At 44.7% G+C, this 20,915-nt stretch overlaps 1 protein-coding gene across 20 annotated transcripts in view; it reads right to left on the reverse strand.

The window, feature by feature from the left end:
* The window catches only part of LOC137352560 (transducin-like enhancer protein 3), a 75,418-nt gene that overhangs the window by 13,974 nt on the left and 40,529 nt on the right, over positions 1 to 20,915 (reverse strand). For 12 of the 20 annotated variants that reach the window (XM_068018195.1, XM_068018194.1, XM_068018196.1 and 9 more), the window contains 6 exons: positions 19,393 to 19,597; positions 16,000 to 16,016; positions 3,998 to 4,117; positions 2,683 to 2,733; positions 1,113 to 1,265; positions 206 to 311 (listed from right to left, as the gene is read on the reverse strand). In XM_068018195.1, coding sequence (XP_067874296.1) covers positions 206 to 311; positions 1,113 to 1,265; positions 2,683 to 2,733; positions 3,998 to 4,117; positions 16,000 to 16,016; positions 19,393 to 19,597 — 652 coding nt within the window. The remainder of the gene's footprint in view (positions 1 to 205; positions 312 to 1,112; positions 1,266 to 2,682; positions 2,734 to 3,997; positions 4,118 to 15,999; positions 16,017 to 19,392; positions 19,598 to 20,915) is intronic. The other 8 variants (XM_068018199.1, XM_068018193.1, XM_068018189.1 and 5 more) reach the window with 2 other exon arrangements.

Below are 20,915 nucleotides of genomic sequence, written 5' to 3' on the forward strand. Positions count from 1 at the left end.
AGCTCATCATTCTGGTAAATCTACATTCACCCCCAAGCTCAGTATATCACCCCGAAGGTGCCCAGAACTGCTCACAGTAGATTGTTAGTAGGGGGTAATTTTTGTCTTCAATGAAGGAACACAAACCAAACTGAGTGCCCATTTTATTGTTAATAAACAGACCAAGAGCTAAAAGTGTGAAAGGCACAGAGCCAGGGACAGTTACCTAGCGAGTCCATGCCTGGCGGTTTTCCCGGTCGCAGTCCTGGCGTTGAACTGGTACCAGGGGTTGGGGTATTTGACTTCAGCCCAGGGGTTGATGATTTGTCATTCTGAAGAAAGAAAAAAAGAGAGAAATCTTCAAGACAGAGCATGTGACAGAACCCGACAGATGCAGAGAGAAAGAATTGTATTTATATTGAAAGTTTTCAGATCCTTAGGACATTTCAAGCATTTCACAACCAAATACCTTATAGTGAGAAAAAAAAGACTGTCATGTAATATTGTGGATCAATGAGGGACATCAATCTCTCCACAGCACAGTTAAAATAGCAGAACTTTTACATAAACCTGTTACTGCATCTGTTACTGATTTGACCCAAAAATAAATATCCAAATGAGCTGAAATCATAAGAGTCGCTTACCACAACCGGCAAGGCCGCAAAATGGAGAAGGCGGAGGTGGGGGGGGGGGGGGGTTGCAGGGAGAAAAAGAGAAACAGCTGATAATATCCTGTTATAAGCATTCTGAAACAGGAGCTAGTCTGTATCCTCATGTTCTGGATCCAGCTCAGCGACTACTGTCCTTCCTAATGCTTTGTTGATTTTGCATTTTGTAAAAGCTATCAGCCCCAGGAAAGCAGAGAATTACATTACAGCACAGAAACCGGGCGAGCCTCCTCTCACCCAATAAACATATCCTTCTATTTTTCTTCCTCAGTTTCTCCTGAATTCCTTATCGGATTTATTAGCGACTTATATACACGGGAACTCAATAGTTAAGCTCCCAGCAGACTCAATGCAAAGATGTAAATCCTTTTAAACTGAAGTGGTGAATGCTGAAGACTAAGGCGAGCCTGGTCCTGTCTTTACACTGGTCATAGGAGGGAGGGAAGCAGAATGTGTTCCACTCACGTGACCCATATCTTTCGTTTTCGACGAAGGCGTGCTGCTCGATGAAGCGACAGAGGCTGGGCTGTTGGGTGCATCCTTCTTGATCCCACGGGATTTGTCCAGGCCATTCTCACGTGGAGAGTGCGCGGGGCTGACACGAGGTGTGGTGGGGTCCTGCAATTTTAAACAGCGCACAAAAGTTGAAATGAAACACTGGAAAAGGTGGTGAGGGAACAGTTAAACACACGTGTGTACACACATGTACAGGCACACACTGTCTCTCTCAGGCAATCTAATAAAATTGGTGCCTTGTTTTTCACCAAAAGGAGTTGCAGCAAAATTCCTTTGTTGTTGCACTGTCAGGTTATCATAGTGCATTCCAAGACCTCCCACGCCTCACGTTGCATAGAGTTCAAAAGGTCAAACCTTCAAAGGTCATAGAGGGAGGCTAACCCCAATGCTCTCTCTCCTGCTAGTTTTCCCTCCATTGCTGAAGGCGCCATCGCCTGCTGCAGTTGTTACATGGATGCTGACAGCCCTCTCCTAACTCATCCGAATGCCCTTTCTTGCAAATGCAAGCCTAGAATAATGCATGTTGACAAGTCATTCATTTAGGCCAAGTAAGTGCTTTTGGGCTGGAGTCACTGTTGTAGGAGGGGAGATGAGGAGACATTTTCAACGCAGCAAGTTGTTCTGATCTAGAAAACACTCCCTGAAGGAGCTGTGAAAGCAGAATTAAACAGTAATTTCCAAAAGAGAAATAGATAAATACTTGAAAAAGAAAGATTTTCAGGGCAAATCGGGCAAAGCAGAAGGCAGTGCTAATTGGAGACCACTTTCAAAGAGCTGGCACAGACACAATGGGCCGAATGGCTTCCTCCTGTGCTGAGTGAGTCTGCAGAGGATATCAGGACTGGGAATGTTGGCCAATTTCCTCCCTCCTCCTGGTCTGGGGACACAGAGACCGACTGCAGCCATTCTGGATGAGCTGCACAGGCCAGATTGTGCCAGAGACCATCCAGGTTTATCACGTCCAGCACCACAGTGGCTGGCATGTTCCTTTGCTGAGGTATTCAGGGACATGGTCAGTGGTTATGTAAAGTGTACAAAAGAAAGTAGATGCACGGGGGAGGGGGAGAAAAAAAACAGAACGAGAACAGAAGACAACTCTGGGAATATCTCCTGGCAAGACACAAAGAAAACAGGCAGATAAACAAGTTAAAATCTCCCACTGTTTGTCCAATGGGAACCAACCTTGACAGTTCACAGGAAACCTGGAAAGTTGACAATAATGTCATTCTTTTCAAAATTCCATGTTGGTTTTGAGTCTGGAGAAGTGGAGAAGTGGAAAAAGAGGAAGGAGTGGGGCGGGGAGGGAAGACAAGAGAAAGACTTCTCCAAACCCCTGCCTAATACAGAAAGATTCGCATCATATTTTTTGACCTTGGCCCAAATCTCAAAAGGAACCTCAACAAGTCAAAAAGTTGAAATAGTAACCACGTCTGCCCCAACACTCCAAAAAAAAACTAAGCCTGGAGTCACCAGGAATATTTCCTAGTGCAAAGGAAAATAACAAAGCACTGTTTCTTACCTCATTGGAAACATCCACAACCAAGTCATCACTCTTATCGCCGTCACTGTCCTAGAGAGGAGAAACAGCAGAAGTCAACACACTATAGGAATGATGTGATTGCACTGGAGAGGGTGCAGAGGAGATTCACCAGGATGTTGCCTGGGCTGGAGCATTTCAGCTATGAAGAGAGACTGGATAGGCTGGGGTTGTTTTCCTCAGAACAGAGAAGGCTGAGGGGAGACATGATTGAGGTACACAAAATTATGAGGGGCATTGATAGGTTAGCTAGGAAGAGACTTTTTCCCTTAGCGGAGGAGTCAACAACCAGGGGGCACAGATATAAGGTAAGGGGTAGGAGGTTTAGAGGGGATTTGAGGAAAAATCTTTTCACCCAGGAGGATGGCTGGAATCTGGAACACACTGCCTGAAGTGGTGGTAGAGGCAGGAACCCTCACAACATTTAAGAAATATTTAGAGGAGCACTTGAAATGCCATAGCAAACAAGGCTACGGGCCAAGTGCTGGAAAATGGGACTAAAATAGTTAGGTGCTTGATGGCCGGCACACACGATGGGCTGAAGGGCCTGTTTCGGTGCTGTATAACTCTGACTCAACAGGAGTCCATTTAAAGAAAGACTTATGTGCACATAACAACCAACACCTTCATACCTACGCCATACAGTACCTTCGACAGGGTAAAATGCGTCGAGGCACGTGGGGGTTAAGTGGACACCAGAGATTAGAAGAGTTCAAGGTGGCATAAACGAACTTGCACTTATATAGCACCTTTCACGACCTCAGGATGTTGCAAAGAACTTTATAGCCAATTAAGTACTTTCGAAGTATAGTCACTATAGTAATGTAGGAAACAAAGCAGCCAATTTGTGCACAGCACCACGAACAGCAATGTGATAATGACCAGATCATATTTTTAGTGATGCTGGTTGAGGGATAATTATTGGCCCCTGGTCTTCTTTAATAGTGTCACAGGATCTTTTACACCCACCTCAAAAGGCAGATGGGGCCTCGGTTTAACGCCTCTTATGAAAATGGCACTTGTGACAGTGCAGCACTCCCTCAGTACTGCACTGGGAGCGTCAACCTGGATTTTGTGCTCAAGTCGCTAGCCTGGGATCCAAACCCACACCCTTCCGACTCAGTCGAGAGTGCTACCCACTGAGCCATGGCTGACACTTGCGACAGCATGGTTGAAGAATCAAATTTTGAGAAGGCATTTAAACTACACATAACCCATGTGTTTAACTACCTGAGAACCCAGTCTCACTAAATCCAAAGCCACAAGTTTCCAAAAATAAGAGGAGAGTCAAACTTACATATCTGTTCATGGCATCTTTCTCTTCCACCTTTCGTTTCTTTGCATCCAGATAGTCAGAGGAATTCCTGCTGGTCCTTTCATTGGGCCTCAGGCTGTCCGATGGCGAGACAGAGTTATTCTGTTGAAAATAAGGGTAGGTATTGAAAGAGTCAAGCAGAGCAACCCATCACTGAACAGTCCTGTGAGGGAGAACCAAGCTGATCCGAGATCATTAAACTTAGTTCAGCACAACATTGCAAATCAGACAACCCAATCTGAGACTAAACAGAGCAAAGTGTACTATCAAGTGTGTGTGTGTGTGTGTCTGTGTCTGTATTCGTGTTGCCAACCCTCCAGAAATTGCCCTGCAGGCTCCAGGAACTCAGGATTAATTGCCAGGACACTGCTGGGAGCAAAGGTACAGGGGGAAAAAAAATTAAGGGGTTTTAAAAAAAATGTTTTAATTTTCTTTGAACACTTTTGCTTATTACTTATAAAAATACAGGAGATCAAGAATAGAAAGCTGTTTGACTGACTGCCAAGTATTATCCAATCTTGTAATTAAGAGCTTTCTCACTTTCCCATTGGCAGAGGGGGTGCAGGCTGCCACGAGGATGGGTATGTTGGGTGACCAATGGTGGGAGCGAGCTGGGTGGGATAGTTGGAGGCAGAAGGTCCTATGACAATACCTTCAGGAATACATTCAACCAGAGATGGCCCCATGTGTACACAGGTGGGGCACATCATCTATAGGCTAGTCTTGTACACTTCAGCTGATAACTGAACATCTCCTACAGAGGCCAAGAGGCCAACAGGAGGGACTTCAGCTCCAAACCATCCCCGATTAAAAGTTACTGTGGAAACAGTGAGAAATAAGGAGGCATAGGCTATGATGGTGCTTTGCCTGGAACACTATTCTTCAACAAATGAACTTTGACGAGAGAGTCTGGACATTAATGTTTACCACACCACTACTTTAGAGTAACAGTGAAGTCACCTTCCACATCCAAACATTGCTAAATAGATACAATGCCTGACGGATAATGGGAAACCTCGACCCTTCTCAGTTTAATTCACTGCAAACTGGGCTCAGTACGTCAAGAAAACAAGACGACATCCCCTACAGCAGCAAGCTGCATATATAGAGCGCCCTTAATCACAGAATCAACTACAGCACAGGAGGCCATTTGGCTTGTCGTGTCTGTGCCAGCTCTCCGAAAGGACAATTTACCTAGTGCCATTCCCCTGCCTTCGCCCCCCCGTAGCTCTGCAAGTTCTTCCTTTTCAGAAAACAATCCAATTCCCTCTTGAATGCCTCGATTGAATCTGCCTCCACCGCACCCTCCGGCAGTGTATTCCAGATCCTAACCACTCGCTGCGTGAAAAAGTTTTTCCTCATGTCACCATTGTTTCTTTTGCCAATCACCTTAAATCTGCTCCCTCTCGTTCTTGATCCTTTCAGGAGTGGGAACAGTTTTTCCCTATCTACTCTGTCCAGACCCCTGAATTTTTTTTTTTATAAAATACCTCTATCAATTCTCCTCTCAACCTCCGCTTCTCCAAGGAAAAATAAACGGTCCCAACTTCTCCAATCTATCTACATAACTGAAGTTCCTCATCCCTGGAACCTTTCTCATGAATCCTTTCTGAAAATTGTGAAATTTTCCAACGCATTGCATAGGAGTGTGAACAAAATTTGACACTGAGCCACATAAAGAAATAATGGGGCAAATGACCAAATGATTGTAGTCAAAGAGTTAGGTTTTGGGGAGCCTCTTAAAAGGAGGACAGAGAGGTAGAGACGGTTATGGATGGAATTCTCAAGCTTAAGACCTTGGGCAGCTGAAGGCATGGCTGCCAATAGTGGGGAGATTAAAATCAGGGATAGGCAAGAGACCAGACTTGGATGAGCACAAGGTCCAGCTGACAGTCCTAACGCAGCACTGAGGGAGTGCTGTACTGCTAGAGGTACAGTCAAACAGAGGCCCTGCCTATCCTCACAGATGGATGTAAAAGAATCTACAGCCACTATTTCGAAAGAAGAGGAGAGATTTCCCCCAGTTTCCGGGAGCAGCATTTATACATCAAAACAGATTATTGGATTATCTCACTGCTGTTTGTGGGAGCTTGCTGTGCGAAATTGGCTGCTGTGTTTGCTTCAGTTCAACAGTGACTACACTGCTAAAAGTACTTCATTGCCTGTAAAGAGCTTTCGGACATCCTGAGGTCATGATGCCAGATCTTCTTTTCAACCGGTGAATCAAGCTATAGTGAATGGGCAGGAACTTCCATATTGGTGTTCAGTACGAGGAATCGCAATACAGCACGACACAAACATCAACTCTCCCTTGCAGCAGCAATAGTGACGGGGCAGGCAGGGAGGAAAAAAAAGTGAGTTAATGAGGACACAGAGAAAAGAGGGTCTGAACATTTTGGAATGAGGGAAGCAAAGAAGCTACAATCTGAGCCAACTAGAATCAGCATTTGTTAGCTTCAAATTCCCTAGATTCTTTTTAAAATATACTTTGCGAAGACTTTCACAAGGCAGAGGGTAAAGACATGGAGTTGTACACACCTTGTAGAACTGCAGAATATTCCCACGTCATTATGAATAAAAATCTGCAATTTTTGTTGTTGTTGAAAAAGGCAAGTTAGCTGGGGATTAAAAGCTATCTTCAAACTGCCAACCACTTCCAATACAAGAACTCTCAAAGCAATTCAGCACTTTACAGAAAGCTAGGCCAATATGTGAAGACTGAACAGATGCTCCGTGAGTAAACTCTTCAATAAAAAGTGAAGGAGGAGGAGGAGGAGGAGGGAGGCACCCAAATAAGCAAGATTTCAGCCTCTATTCAACTCCTTCCAGAAAACTGCTCATCCAGCTAAACAAAGCAAAGAGATTTAGCCTGGAGACTGTAACACAAGCCAACATTAGGCCCAACAACTTGCTAATCAGCCATGCTTTACATTAAACATCAGCCTATTTATTTCCAAAATTGCTGCAGGTACAGAATAAAGCAATTCAGGAGCAAATATCCTGAAAGGAACTCTCAGTGTGAGCTGCCTGGGTGAACTGCTAAGGGTGGAAAGGCATGAAAGGAATGTCACAGGCTGCTGTTTGAAGAAAGCGAGGAAAAAAAAAAATAGGCCGTGTCTGCAGTTCCCAAAGAGGCTGCTATTCAGTGGGGCCAAGTGGGAATAACAACAGTGTTCTTTAAGACGCTTCAACTTTTCTTCATTAGCCTTGTTGGCTGGGAGCGAGGTGGGGAAGTAGTTCATATCTGTCTGCAGCACTGATAAGTAGCAGTGGATAACAGCGAAGCAGTGAGCAAGGCCAGACCTTTCTTCTCAATCAGTCAAGCTGAAAAAAAGCACTGTGGATACCAGAGAATCGCGTCAAGCATTTTACGGAATCGATCCATTCAGTCCTTTAAATTGGCACGTTGCCAACTAACTGATTACCACTTTTCTGGCAGACCAAAAAAAAATCTTTTTATTTTTATGAATGGATCTCACTCTTGAGATCGTGGCCTGTTCCGGCCTTTTACGGAGGTTTTTTTTCCCCAAGAATGGCTATTGGGTCTTTTTCATATAAAAGATCTTTTTTGTGACCACACCTTCTTTACAAGGTTAAGTGACAGACAGCCTTGTCATCAAATGTGCTTCTGTTCTTTTATCTGCAGGGATTTGTGGCTCTAAAGGGCAGCTTGTTTCTTCCTGCCCTCCTCCCGGTCACTGCAAAAGGCTTTGTGCAAAGTGACATTAGGAAATCAGTATGAACCAGGGGCAAGGCTGATTGGACCGTTAACCTCCCGCTAACATTCCTCAGAAACACAACACAAAAGCTTCTGCCCGAGCCCTCGGTGTACAAAGGCCAAAGTCCTTTTTCACATTGAAGCGAGCCTGGTGTCAAAAGGAGGAGGAAAGAAAAAGATCATATTAAATGCATATCCAGGAATGCTTTCTTTCCAGGGATCATCTTCACATTCCCACATGTAAACAACAAAAGAAAAGTGCGCCAGAAAACATTCACAGTCCACTTATTAAAGTAAAAATCTTCCCACACTGGTTGGATATGGCGCCCAGGAAGGAGGAGGAGGAGGATCCCCCCCCCGCAACGCTGATTTGAATCGCTGATCTGACAACATGCTGGAAAAGCTCCTTTGTAAGCGAGTCAGTGCTCTCCATGAGCAACATGCACTTGCCAAATAAACTGGACAAGTGCTGTGCTCCCAGAAAATGCCCACTCCATTACCAGCTGTTGGAGATGCTCAGTAACAATCAGTGTAGACAGCCAAGCTCAGCTTCCAGCAATCTTGGCTCTGAAAGGTTGCGGGTCACACCAAGACCCGGGTACATCATTTTCCATTACAATTAATATTTATATAGCACCTCCAAAGTGCTAAAAACATCCCAGGTGCTTACTAGACACATTAGCAAACAAAATCTGACACCAAGCCACGTAAGGAGCTATTAGGACAGATGGCCAAAAGCTTGGTCAAAGAGAGAGGGGTTTTAAGAAACATCTTAGAGGACAGAGTGTCTATGTAACAAACAATAATTTACAGATAGATGCTTCACGAGATCTCCATCTATATATCGCTCAATATAAAAGGACCATATCAATGGTCGTAGAAACCAGACAATTAAGTCATGTTTCTTCCACCTTTTGATCAGATCTTAAGTAAATACAAGGAGTATACAGATTTGTTCCATTCCTCTTTCCCTCACACCCACCCTTCAAAGGTACAATTGCATCATCACTCTTGGGGACCCCACCCCTCCCCCAACTCATGGTATCCCTACAGTTTAACAAATGGACTACAGACTTGGAATGTTTACAGCACATCGCCCATTGCGTCCATGCTGGCTCTCAGCCGACAGCAACTCAGCTCGTCCCACTCCCCTGCTCTTTCCCCTTAGCCCTGTAATTTTTCCCCCCCTTTTAGGTGATTATCCAATTTCCTTTTGAAAGCCACGATTGAATCTGCCTCCACCACACTCAGGCAGTGCATTCCAGATCCTAACCACTAGCTGCGTAAAAACACTTTGATTCATGTCGCTTCTGGTTTCTTTACCATTCACTTTAAATCTGTGTTCTCTGGTTCTCAAGCCTTCCACTAATGGGAACAGTTTCTCTCTATCTACTCTGCCTAGACCCTTCATAATTTTGAGCACCTCTATCAATTCTCCTCTCAATCTTTTCTTGACTAACAGTCCCAGCTTCTCCAACCTCTCCACGTAACTGAAGTCCCTCATTCCTGGAACCATTTTCAGGAATCTTTTTTTGCACCCAAAATTAAAGCCCCAAGATTGGAAAGTTTAAAAAAAAAAAACTTAAAACACCAATTTAATCCTACTTTATTTCTCCTCACCCCACTAAATAAGGAATCTACCCATCTGTCTTTGGAACACAAAAGTCATGATTTAAGTCAAGTCAAGAAAATTAAACAAAAAGAATTAAAATGTTGGTTGAGTCTGCAGTTCTTCCCAAAGAATTTTCTCCAGAAAAATTCAATTTATTAATCTAATTTTCAGCCACAATATCCTGTGATTGGACAGAGATGGTTAAGAGTGGGGGAAGATGGAAATCAGCCTGAAGGTGGATAGATCCTACTTAGTTTTTTTAAAATCACAACTTAAGCGGCTTTACAAAGAGAATGGGGAGATTGTGGAACTCGCTGCCACACAATAATAGAGTAGAAGCAGCCATTCGGCCCATTGAGTCTGTGCCAGCTCTTTCAAAGAGCAATCTGATTCGTCTCTTTTGTCCACTCCTTCCCTGTAGCCACTAAATTTTTTTCTCGCAGTATTTATTAGCTTGGCTTTTCAAAACATCCAACCAATGTGATGGAGTTACTGAGTACATACATTATATATATTATATTTCACAGCGGCCAAGTTTAGATTAAAAACTTGCTTGATAATTGTGTGGAACTCAAAGCCACCACTGACATGACAGAATATCAATTTAACATTGGTAACAGTACACGGATTTTTTTTCAAAAGCTAAATACCCCTCGAATATTAAATTACTGGTGCCACTATCTGTGCCCCACAAGCAGTGGTTGAAGCAGGGCTGCATTTAAGCAGATGCTTGATACATACATGAGGGAGAGGGGAATAAAGGGATTTGGGAGGGGGGGGGCAGTGGGCAGAGGCTTATGTGGTCTATAAACGCAACAGACCAGTTGGGCCGAATGGCCTGTTTGTGTGCTATAGGTTTTATGTAACCAAAGATCCATTACTGAAACAGTGCTAACTTGCTGGTTTGATTTTCCCCCTGCAGCAAACATACATGCACTTATTTCCACAGCTCACAAGATGCTGCAATCCACTTCATTCAGGACTGATCACCCTCTTGTCTTTCTTTCGAGGGCTGAGAGAAGTGCTGAGTTCTGCAGGCCAGGACGATCTGGAGTTTGGTGCCCAATTGGTGCCGAGTCATCAGAGTTCGGACAGGCGATAGTTGGGTTGCTACAGTTGGGTTAATGTGTTTTCTTGTGGGGAGGGGAGGTGGAATGGTGCTGTTAGCCAAGCTCTGTTTGGTATGCAGTGTCAATGTTGGGCAAGGTCGGGATCTGGCTTGATCTCACCCCAATATTTGCTGCCCACCTTACTCTCAACACTCCCATCGAGTTTTCAGCTTTGTACTCGCAGATCTACGTTGGTTCTCGGTCTGGCAACACCTTTATTTTCAAATCCCTCCATGTCCCCTCCCTATCTCTGCAACCCTCTCCAGCCCTACAACCCTCCAAGATCTCTGCACTCCTCGAATTCTGGCCTCTCGAGCATCCCCAATTTCCATCACTCCACCACTGGCAGCTGTGCCTTCAGCTGCCTGGGCCCTAAGCTCTGGAATTCCCTCCCTAATTCTCTCTGCCCTCCTTTAAGACTTTCCTCAAGGTCTACCACTCATTCGTTGTAATATTTCCTCATGTGGCTCGATAACAAATCTAGTTTCAAAAATTGCTCTTGTGAAGCGCCTTAGAACATTTTGGTAGTTAAAAGGCACTATATAAATGCAAGCTGCTGTCGAGTTGGTCGTATTACCAATTCAAGAACTACACCACTGAAGCTAGCCCACAGCAAGGCATCAATTTTAGGAGTGGGGGAGCGAGGAACAAAGAGGAAATTCGCGAGAAAATGAATGATTGAAGGGGAGGGGGGGTTGAGGAAGGCTCATCAGGAGTTAAATATCAGCTTGTCACACAGCAAGAACTCAGGCCAAATGCATAGTGTCAGCTGCCTCTGGATAATAGAGGAGCCTGATCAAGGATAAAATGGCTTCTTAATCACAGGGGGATTTTTAGTTCTTCAGACTTGACTGCACGTATTCAGAGAACTCACTCACATGAAACACAAACTTGCATTGGCAGTACGAGGCATCTGAATGCTTTAAGCCCATCTAATAAAACGGCTTATGCAGCCAGTAAATGAACAGGCAAACACAATTCACCATTTGTATTCCTGGGTCGGTCTCAGACAAGGAACGGGCAAATCCTCATCCAAAGCAGAGTCACTGGGGTGAAGGAGGGCAGTTTGTATTCGCTCTAATGAAATTAAGGCATTGCTAATCTCCCCATGTAGTCTCACTTTAATAAGCTGTCCTCCTTGGAAAGGAAACTACAGGCAGGCAGCAGAGAGGCAGGAGGAAAAAAAAAAGTAAGAAAGAAAAGGCACAAGGGAGAGAGAGAAAAAAAACACAAACCGACATTTGACTCAAGGGTTCCCCATGGATTTTTAGACATAGTTAAGCCTCGTTTAGATCGTACACCAATTGCCAAAATAGAGGGAAAAATGATTTCACACGAAAGGAAATCTTTTCAGCCATGAAAGTGCATTTCAGGAAAATGAAGGCAGTTGATGGGGAGATGTTTTCTGTGACTAGTCCTGCCAGAGACACAGACAGGCCCACTTAACCACCAAATGATTCGCCAGGCAGTCCCACCATGACAGGACAAGTTCAAAGATCAAAAAACACTCAGCAGGTTAGGCATGGTCTATGGAGAGGGGAAAGGTAGGGCTAATGTTTCATGTCAGTGACCTTCCCTCAGAGGCAGCTCTGACCTGAAACATTGAGCCTACTTTCATCCCTCCACAGATGCTGCCTGACCTGCTGAGTACTTCCAGCATTTATCTCGAGTTCAGATTTTGTTTTTCCTTTTAGTGGCTATTTTTCTGTTTTGCTCAAATCTTTGTCCTTGATGCATGTGGGTAAGGGGTCTTGCTCCTGCACACAGCCCTGATGGGATGGACTGGGGAGGGGGGGGTGGGAGCCAGGGCCTGACAGGCACAGGGTCACAGCAGACAAACTCAAAAGAAAAACTCAACCTTGGACCCCAAAACCATATGTGACAAAGTCAGGTCTCCAAACAGTCAGGGAGAGATAGAGGAGCAGATATGTAGGCAAATCTCAGAGGTGCAAAAACAATAGGGTAATAGTAGGGGATTTCAACTTCCCCTATATTAGAGGGGATGGTATTAGTACAAAAAGCTTAAAGGGGGCGGAATTCTTCAAGTGCATTCAGGAGAGCTTTTTGAGCCAGCACGTAGACAGTCCTACAAGGGGAGGGGCAGTACTGGACTGAATCCTAGGGAATGAAGCCAGACAAGTGGTAGAAGTAGCAGTGGGGGAGCATTTCAGGGATAGTGACCATAACTCTAAGATTTAAAATTGTTATGGAAAAGGACATAGAGGGACCGGAAATAGAGTACTGAATTGGAGGAAGGCAGATTTCAATATGATAAAACAGGATCTGGCCAAAGTGAACTGGCAGCAGCTTCTTATAGGAAAGTCTACATCAGACCAGTGGGAGTCATTTAGAGGGGAAATTGTGAGGGTTCAGGTGCAGCATGTTCCTGTACAGGTGAAGGGTCGGACCAACAGGTCAAGGGAACCCTGGATATCAAGGGATATAGAGGATTGGATAAGGAAAAAAAAGGTGCTGTATGGCAGATTCAGAGTGCTGAAAACAGCGGAGGCCCTAGAGGAGTATAGAAAGTGTAAGGGAGTACTTTAAAAAGTAATTAGGAGAGCGAAGAGGGGGCATGAAAAATCACTGGCAGACAAGATAAAGGAAAATCCCAAGGCATTTTATAAGTATGTTAGGGGCAAGAGGATAACCAAGGAAAAAATGGGGCCCATTAGGGATCATAGAGGAAATCTGTGTGTGGAACCGGAGGACATAGGGGAGGTTTTGAACGATTACTTTTCATCTGTGTTCTCTATGGAGATGGATGATGTAGGTGTGGTGATCAGGGAGGGGGATTGTGATATACTTGATCAAATTAGGAGGTATTGGCTGTATTAGCAGGCTTAAAGGTGGATAAATCCCCAGGCCCAGATGAGATGTATCCCAGGTTGTTATGTGAGGCAAGGGAGGAGATTGCGGGGGCTCTCCTGCCACAGGAGAGGTACCAGGGGACTGGAGGACAGTGAATGTGGTACCATTATTCAAGAACGGTAGCAGGGATAAACCAGGTAATTACAGGCCGGTGAGTCTAACATCAGTGGTAGGGAAAATATTGGAAAAAATTCTGAGGGACAGGATTAATCTCCACTTGGAGAGGCAGGGATTAATCAGGGATAGTCAGCATGGCTTTGTCAGGGGGAGATCGTGTCTAACAAATTTGATTGAATTTTGCGAGGCAGTGACTAGATGTGTAGATGAGGGTAAAGCAGTTGATGTAGTCTACATGGACTTTAGTAAGGCTTTTGATAAGGTCCTGCAAAGGAGATTGGTTAAGAAAGTAAAAGCCCATGGGATCCAGGGTAATTTGGCAAATTGGATTCAAAGTTGTCTTAGTGGAAGGAGGCAGAGGGTGATGGTAGAGGGTTGTTTTTGTGAATGGAGGCCTGTGACTAGTGGGGTACCGTAGGGATCAGTGCTGGGACCCTTGCTGTTTGTAGTGTACATTAATGATTTAGACGTGAATATAGGAGGTATGATCAGTAAGCTGGAAGACGACAGGAAAATTGGTGGGCAAGTAAATAGTGGAGGAAAGCCTTAGACTACAGGACGATATTGATGGGCTGGTAAGATGGGCGGAGCAGTGGCAAATGGAGTTTAATCCTGAGAAGTGTGAGGTGATGCACTTTGGGAGGTCTAACAAAGCAATGGAATATACAATGCATGGTAGGACCCTAGGGAGTACAGAGGGTCAGAGAGACCTTGGGGTGCTTGTCCATAGATCACTGAAGGCAGCAACACAGTTAGATAAAGGTGGTTAGGAAGGCTTACGGGAGACTTGCCTTTATTAGCTGAGGAATAGATATAAGAGCAGGGAGGTTATGATTGAGCTGTATAAAACGCTGGTCAGGCCACAGTTGGAGTACTGTGTACAGTTCTGGTCGCCACACTAAAGGAAGGATGTGATTGCAATGGAGAGGGTGCAGAGGAGATTCACCAGGATGTTGCCTGGGCTGGAGCATTTCGGTTATATAGACCGACTAGATAGACTGGGTTGTTTTTGTTTTCCTTGGAGCAGAGAAGGCTGAGGGGAGATATGATTGAGGTATACAAAATTATGAGGGGCATTGATAGGATAGATGGGAAGAAACTTTTTCCCTTAGCGGAGTGGTCAATAACTAGGGGCATAGATTTAAGGTAAGGGGCAGGAGGTTTAGAGGGGAGTTGAGGAGGAATTTTTTTCACCCAGAGGGTGGTTGTAATCTGGAACACACTGCCTGAAGGGGTGGTAGAGGTAGGAACACTCACGACATTCAAGAAATATTTAAACGAGCACTTGAAACACCATAACATACAAGGCTACGGGCTGTGTGGGGAAATGGGATTAGTTAGGACAGGTGCTTGATGTCAGCATAGGCTCATTGGGCCGAAGGGCCTGTTTCTGTGCTGTAAAACTCTGACAGGGCGGCACAGTGGTGCAGTGGTTAGCACCGCAGCCTCACAGCTCCAGTGACCCAGGTTCAGTTCTGGGTACTGCCTGTGCAGAGTTTGCAAGTTCTCCCTGTGACTGCGTGGTGTTTCTGCCGGGTGCTCCAGTTTCCTCCCACAGCCAAAGACTTGCAGGTTGATAGGTAAATTGGCCTTTGTAAATTGCCCCTAGTGTAGGTAGGTGGTAGGAGAATGATGGGGATGTGCTAAGGAATATGGGATTAATGTAGGATTAGTATAAATGAGTGGTTGTTGGTCGGCACAGACTCGGTGGGCTGAAGGGCCTGTTTCAGTACTGTATCTCTATGACTCTAACAGGTTTTCTACATAGAGAGAGGAGGTCCATTTAATGTCAGAAAATCAGACACAATCCTCAAACAGCTCCCGCGATTTATAATCGGGCCACTCAGCAGCCGCAGGAAAACCCTCTTCTTTACAACGTGCACAGAAATGAAAACAACCTTCACAAATCATTATTTCACTCAATTCCATTTACAAAACTCTTATCAATCTGCACAACATCCGTAAAAAAATTTCAATTACATCCAAATTTTAAACTTAACATCGGTTACATTCAAAATCTATTAACAACCTTTCTGGAGGCTGAATTGTAATTACCCAAAAGCCAACAACGAAATCTTATAAACAGATCCAGAAAGGGTACCAATAAAGGGTGGGGGGGGGGGGAGGGGGGAATACACACACCATTAATGCAGTCAACACAGGGAACACAAAAACCGAATTCAGCAAGAACATTCCACTCTCACGGCCTTCACAGTCATTCAGCATGAGGAGCTCAGAATGTTGACAAAAAGAACCGGCAGCAAGAGACACTTTAGCAGATTTTGTAGAGTTCATCAAACTTTATCTCAAACTCCAAAAGTCAAAAATAAAGACATGGATACAAGTGAGAGGTCCTGCTACCTGTTCAAGCTACAAAATTGGCCTTCAATTATCACTACATTACCCAGTACGTTTTCTAAATGCGTGCATTTAGGAGAGAGGGAGAGGTGGTGGGAGAAAGAAGCGATGGGAAGCAAGATCAAAGGAAAGCCATTCCTGTAGCACTATCTAACTACAGTGCCAACATACACGAGACAGTGAGAGATTCAATACTTACCACACTGGATTCTCTCTCTGGTGAAAAACAATTGTGCGGCAGAGAAGTGGTGACATCAGCAGTCAGGCAGTGATGGGAGAAGAGGGGCAAAGGAAGAGAGCATCATTAGTGTCAGAACTCAGTGAAATGTTTGCACATAATCCAACTAATACATTGGGAACCATGATTAGGGTTGCCAACTCTGACTGGGTGTAGTCCTGGAGGTTCCCTCACACGACATCCTGTTTCACCCGCCATTGGCCCATCCTGCAGGGCCAATTGGAAAAGGAACAGACTGTTACCCCATTCGATGATGCTTGACTGTCAGTGGAACAGCCTTTTATTCCCACTCCCCCAACTCCATCTCCATGAACAAGATCAAACTGTCTTTCTTCATTTTAATGCCCCAATAATTTTTCTCTTGGGTTTTTGCTTGCTTCAGTGTCCAGGACATTAATTTTTAATTCCTGGAGACTCCAGGCTGAGCCTGGAGGCTTGGAAACCCCGAGTGATCAACTCCACTGTCACCAGAATAATGGGCGTTTAAACGGAGGGGAATCTCTGAAGCTCAACTGTACCTGGAATTTGACATTAACTTGTCCAGGCAGCTTCAAACCTCCCCAACACCAGGTGTGGTAAGCCTCCACTGTTATATTGTCCCGTTGTCTCTTTTGCATTTTACATCAAAGAAATACTGCATTTACGTAGTGGCTTTCACCACCTCAGGGCGTTCAAAAGTGCTTTGCAGCCAATGGAGTACTTTAAGAGTAGTCACGGTTGTAATGTGGCTGCCAATCTGTGCACAGCAAGCTCCCAAAAAGAGCAATGAGATAAGTGACCAGATCATCTGTTTTAGCGATGTTGGTTGAGGGATAAATATTGGTCAGGATGCCAGGAAAAACTCCCTGCTCTTCTTTGAATGGTGCAATCAGATCATTTACATCCACCCGAGGGCAGAAAGGGCCTCAGTTTAGTGCCTCATCCGAAATACAGCACTTCTGGCAATGTAGCACTCCCTCGGTATTACACTGGGAAAGTGTCAGCCTAGATTCAGTGTTCAAGTCTCTGGAGTGGGACACCTTGGGGGTGAAATTCAACTCCTGCGGGGCTACAGAATCAGTAGTAGTGAATTGCTGCCTGATTTAGACTTTGTTATTGAACTTAATGAAAAGGAAAATTTTGCAGGGTACAAGTGATGATCCATCACTGCCCTCCAAATCAGTGGCTTCTTTCCCCAATAACAAATTCCAGTTTCTTCAAGCTAAGTGAGGACACAGCTACTCTTCAAAATAATTACATAATGCTGAGAGGTTGTTCCTCCTGACTGGAGAGTCTAGAACTAGGGAGCAGAGTCTCAGGTTAACGGGCCAGCCATTGAGAACGGAGATGAGGAGAAATTTCTTCACTCAAAGGGCTGTGAACTTTTGGAATTCTATCCCAGAGGGCTCTGGATGTTCAAAGTATATTCAAGATTGAGATCAGTAGATTTTTGAACGATAAAAGGAATCAAGGGATATTGGTACAGTGCAGGAAAGTATTGTTGAGGTAGAAGATCAGCCATGATCTTATTGAATGGCGGATGAGGCTCCAGGGGCCGAATGGCCTACTTTTGAAGGGATTCTGTAGTCTTAGGCAATATCACAAGTTTTCCCCACACTTAAGAAGCTGTCTATCCAGAAATCCATCTCTCACCTTTCGCATCCTCCTTCTAACCAAAAGTAATGACCAACACATCAGACAACAGCTCAAGTTTGTGGAGACGGAGTTTGCTTTGCCAGGAAGGTGAGAAGTTGGGTATGAAGGCTGTTGAGGCTTCAATAAGGTTGAAGGCCACTTCCTGATCTCCCAAAGATACCAAGTCGCAAGGCCGCTGGGGGGTTGGTAATAGGTCTGTGAGCAGTGCCCTCGCTTTCTGCTACCTCACTCAAGTGACCATTTCTGACCCACACATCTAAGACAGTGTCAGGAGGCTACCCAACAACCCAGGAGTTCCGAAACCAATTGCAGAACTGCACTGCAGTGGTTGAGATGAGCCAACAAGGCTCGTATATGGGATCAAAGCTACAATCTTTATATGGATCAGGCACAAACAGAACCATACTTTTATCCATCGGGGGAAATCTCAGCTAGGTTTCTAAAAATGATTATGTGAATCTACCATACCATTTGTTATTAATACACCCCTGGGTACAACAGCATAGTGGTTACGTTACTAGATGATTAATTCAGTGGGCTGGATTTTTAATCCAGAGAATGGGAGTTCAAACCCCACCACAGCATTGAGAATTTGAATTTGGGGTTTAAAAAAAAATCCTGGAAATAACGAGCTGGGATCAGTAAAAGTGACCATGAAGTAGTCGGATTGTCAGCAAAACCCAACTGGTTCACTGATGTCCTTTAGGGGAGGAAATATTCTGTCTTTACTCATTTTTGGCGTATACGTGACTCCATTCCGACGCCCAACGTGTTCGACTCTTAACTGCTCCAGCAAGCCACTCAGTTGTTTCAAAGAATTACTGGTTTCAACAAGGAAAGACGGCTCACTGTCACCTTCAGGGTAACAAGGGATGGGCAATACCAGCCTTGCCAGTGTTGCCCCCATTCTGAAAGTGAATTATTTATTTTTTTTATTTATTTAGAGATACAGCACTGAAACAGGTCCTTCGGCCCACCAAGTCTGTGCCGACCAACAACCACCCATTTATACTAACCCTACAGTAATCCCATATACCCTACCACTTACCTACACTCGGGGCAATTTATAACAGCCAACCTGCAAGTCTTTGGCATGTGGGAGGAAACTGGAGCACCCGGCGGAAACCCACGCAGTCACAGGGAGAACTTGCAAACTCCACACAGGCAGTACCCAGAACTGAACTTGGGTCACTAGAGCTATGAGGCTGCAGTGCTAACCACTGCACCACTGTGCATAGGAATCCTTCCTATGAGAAAGAATCAAATATTTTGTTTCCCCAGGATTTGCATTCCAAAGTTAGAATCATAGAATCTTACAAAGGGGGCCATTCAGCCCATCATGGCTGTGCCAGCTGTTTTACAGAGCAATTCAAAAAACAGTTAAGTCCCATTCCTCAGCCATTTCCCCCATGATCTAACCAACTAGTTCTCTTTAAACACGTCTTATTGCCTTTTCTTTGTTCTGAGATTTCCAACACATTGGTAACTGTAAAAGGATGTGTGGTTGCCAAGGGCAGGAAACAAACAGTTTCAGTCACACATTGTAGAGGTTATTTTCCCAACATGCAGCATCACTAGATGGAAGGGCAGCTCAGAGTTGGGCCTAAAAAAACCAGTGGGGCAATTCTCTGATGCTGTGCTTCCACCTAGCAAGGCTTTACAAAATGACATCCTTGCATATGAGCCTACTCAAACATCAAGGTCCAAGGTCCTCCTCACCTCTGTGATCCAATTCATGGTGATTCTTCTCATCCTTCACCGACAAGTGGGCCTGGCTGCCCAGGGCGCTGGAAAGTGCTAGAAGACCCGAGGTGCTGCCAGTGACCGGGGGGATTCCTGGTGGCTGAAGACCAGAGGGATGGGGCGGCATTTGGACAGAAGGAGCATGGGTGTGGGAGAGGTGCTGGGCCTGGAGCTGTTGCTGCTGTGGAGAAACCAATAGCACAATGTGTTGGAAGGAAATTGGGAAGGAAGCATGGATGGAGCAGAGTAGCAAGAGCAATGAAGGAGTGAGAGAAAGAGAGAGAGAAAGAGAAAGAAAGAGGGGAAAACCTCATGAGTAACTTTTTAAAAGGAGGTCATTAAACACAAAAACAAACTTAAAAAGTGCATCCAGGTGGTGCCTTGCTAGAGAGGAGAGAAAATTCCAGAAACAAAACAAGGTTAATTTAAGTAGGTCGGAAACAAAAATCAACCCTGAACTTTACAAAGCGACAAAGATACCTCACAAGCACAACATTAAAGCTTTGGTCGTCTTCTCTCTCCTCTATGTGCTGAGGTAGGGTCTCAATGGATCTCAGTTGTCCTTCAGTACCTTGCTCAAGGAGGTCCTTCAAGGAGGGGTCTAGACCACGAGCGTTGGCCAGCTATTAGATTGTGATGGGATCAGGGGAGTGGGGGGTGGAAAATAGATGCTTACAGCAGAGCTCAACGTGCATTGTCCAGCAGGTTGGTCAGTGATCAGGAGCAGGAACCCTAGCTCAATTTTTCCCCACTACTTAGCCATATGGGGCACATCGATGAAGTGCAGAATCCCAACCGGTACCACCCCAAGCCAAGCTCCAGTAACTCAGTGCAGACCAGTGGGCCCATGTGGGGTTTGTTAACATGCTACCCTCACCAACTGGAGAGATACCAACACTGTCGGCTCACTACTAGATTTATTATTCAAATTTTAAACCAAGTACATACATATGCGTGCACACATACCAAACTGATAAGACCTGAAAATATGTCAGCAAAAAAACATCCAAAACTGACATCATATACTTGAGCTTAAAAAAAACAAGTACAAACAACTACATGGCACTCATTGCAACACAGCTCCCACCAACACTAACAATATTAGTTTCAATATTTTTTGACTTTAGGGAAAGCTTTGCAGTTATTGTGCTCTGCACAATTTTTCCCCTCCAAGTGTTTATCAAATTCCCTTTAAAAAGTTATTGAATCTGCTTCCAGCATCCTTTGGGCAAGTGTATTCCAAGCCACATCTCACTGTGTAAAAAACCTGTTCCCTCGGGTCACCTCTGGCTCTTTTGCCCATCACCTTAATTCTACGTCCTCTGGTTACAGACCCTTGTGCCACTGCAAAGAGTTTCTCCTACTGTCAAAACTCATCATTTTGGGCATCTCCATCAATCCTTCTCTCCTCTAAAAGGAAAACAATTCAACATTCTGATCCAGAAATTCCAAGGTAACTAAATATCAGCAGACGCTCAGTCATCAGCCAAGCCAGTGCC

This window comes from Heterodontus francisci, chromosome 38 (genome assembly GCF_036365525.1).
Source record: "Heterodontus francisci isolate sHetFra1 chromosome 38, sHetFra1.hap1, whole genome shotgun sequence".
Taxonomy (NCBI): Eukaryota; Metazoa; Chordata; class Chondrichthyes; order Heterodontiformes; family Heterodontidae; genus Heterodontus; species Heterodontus francisci.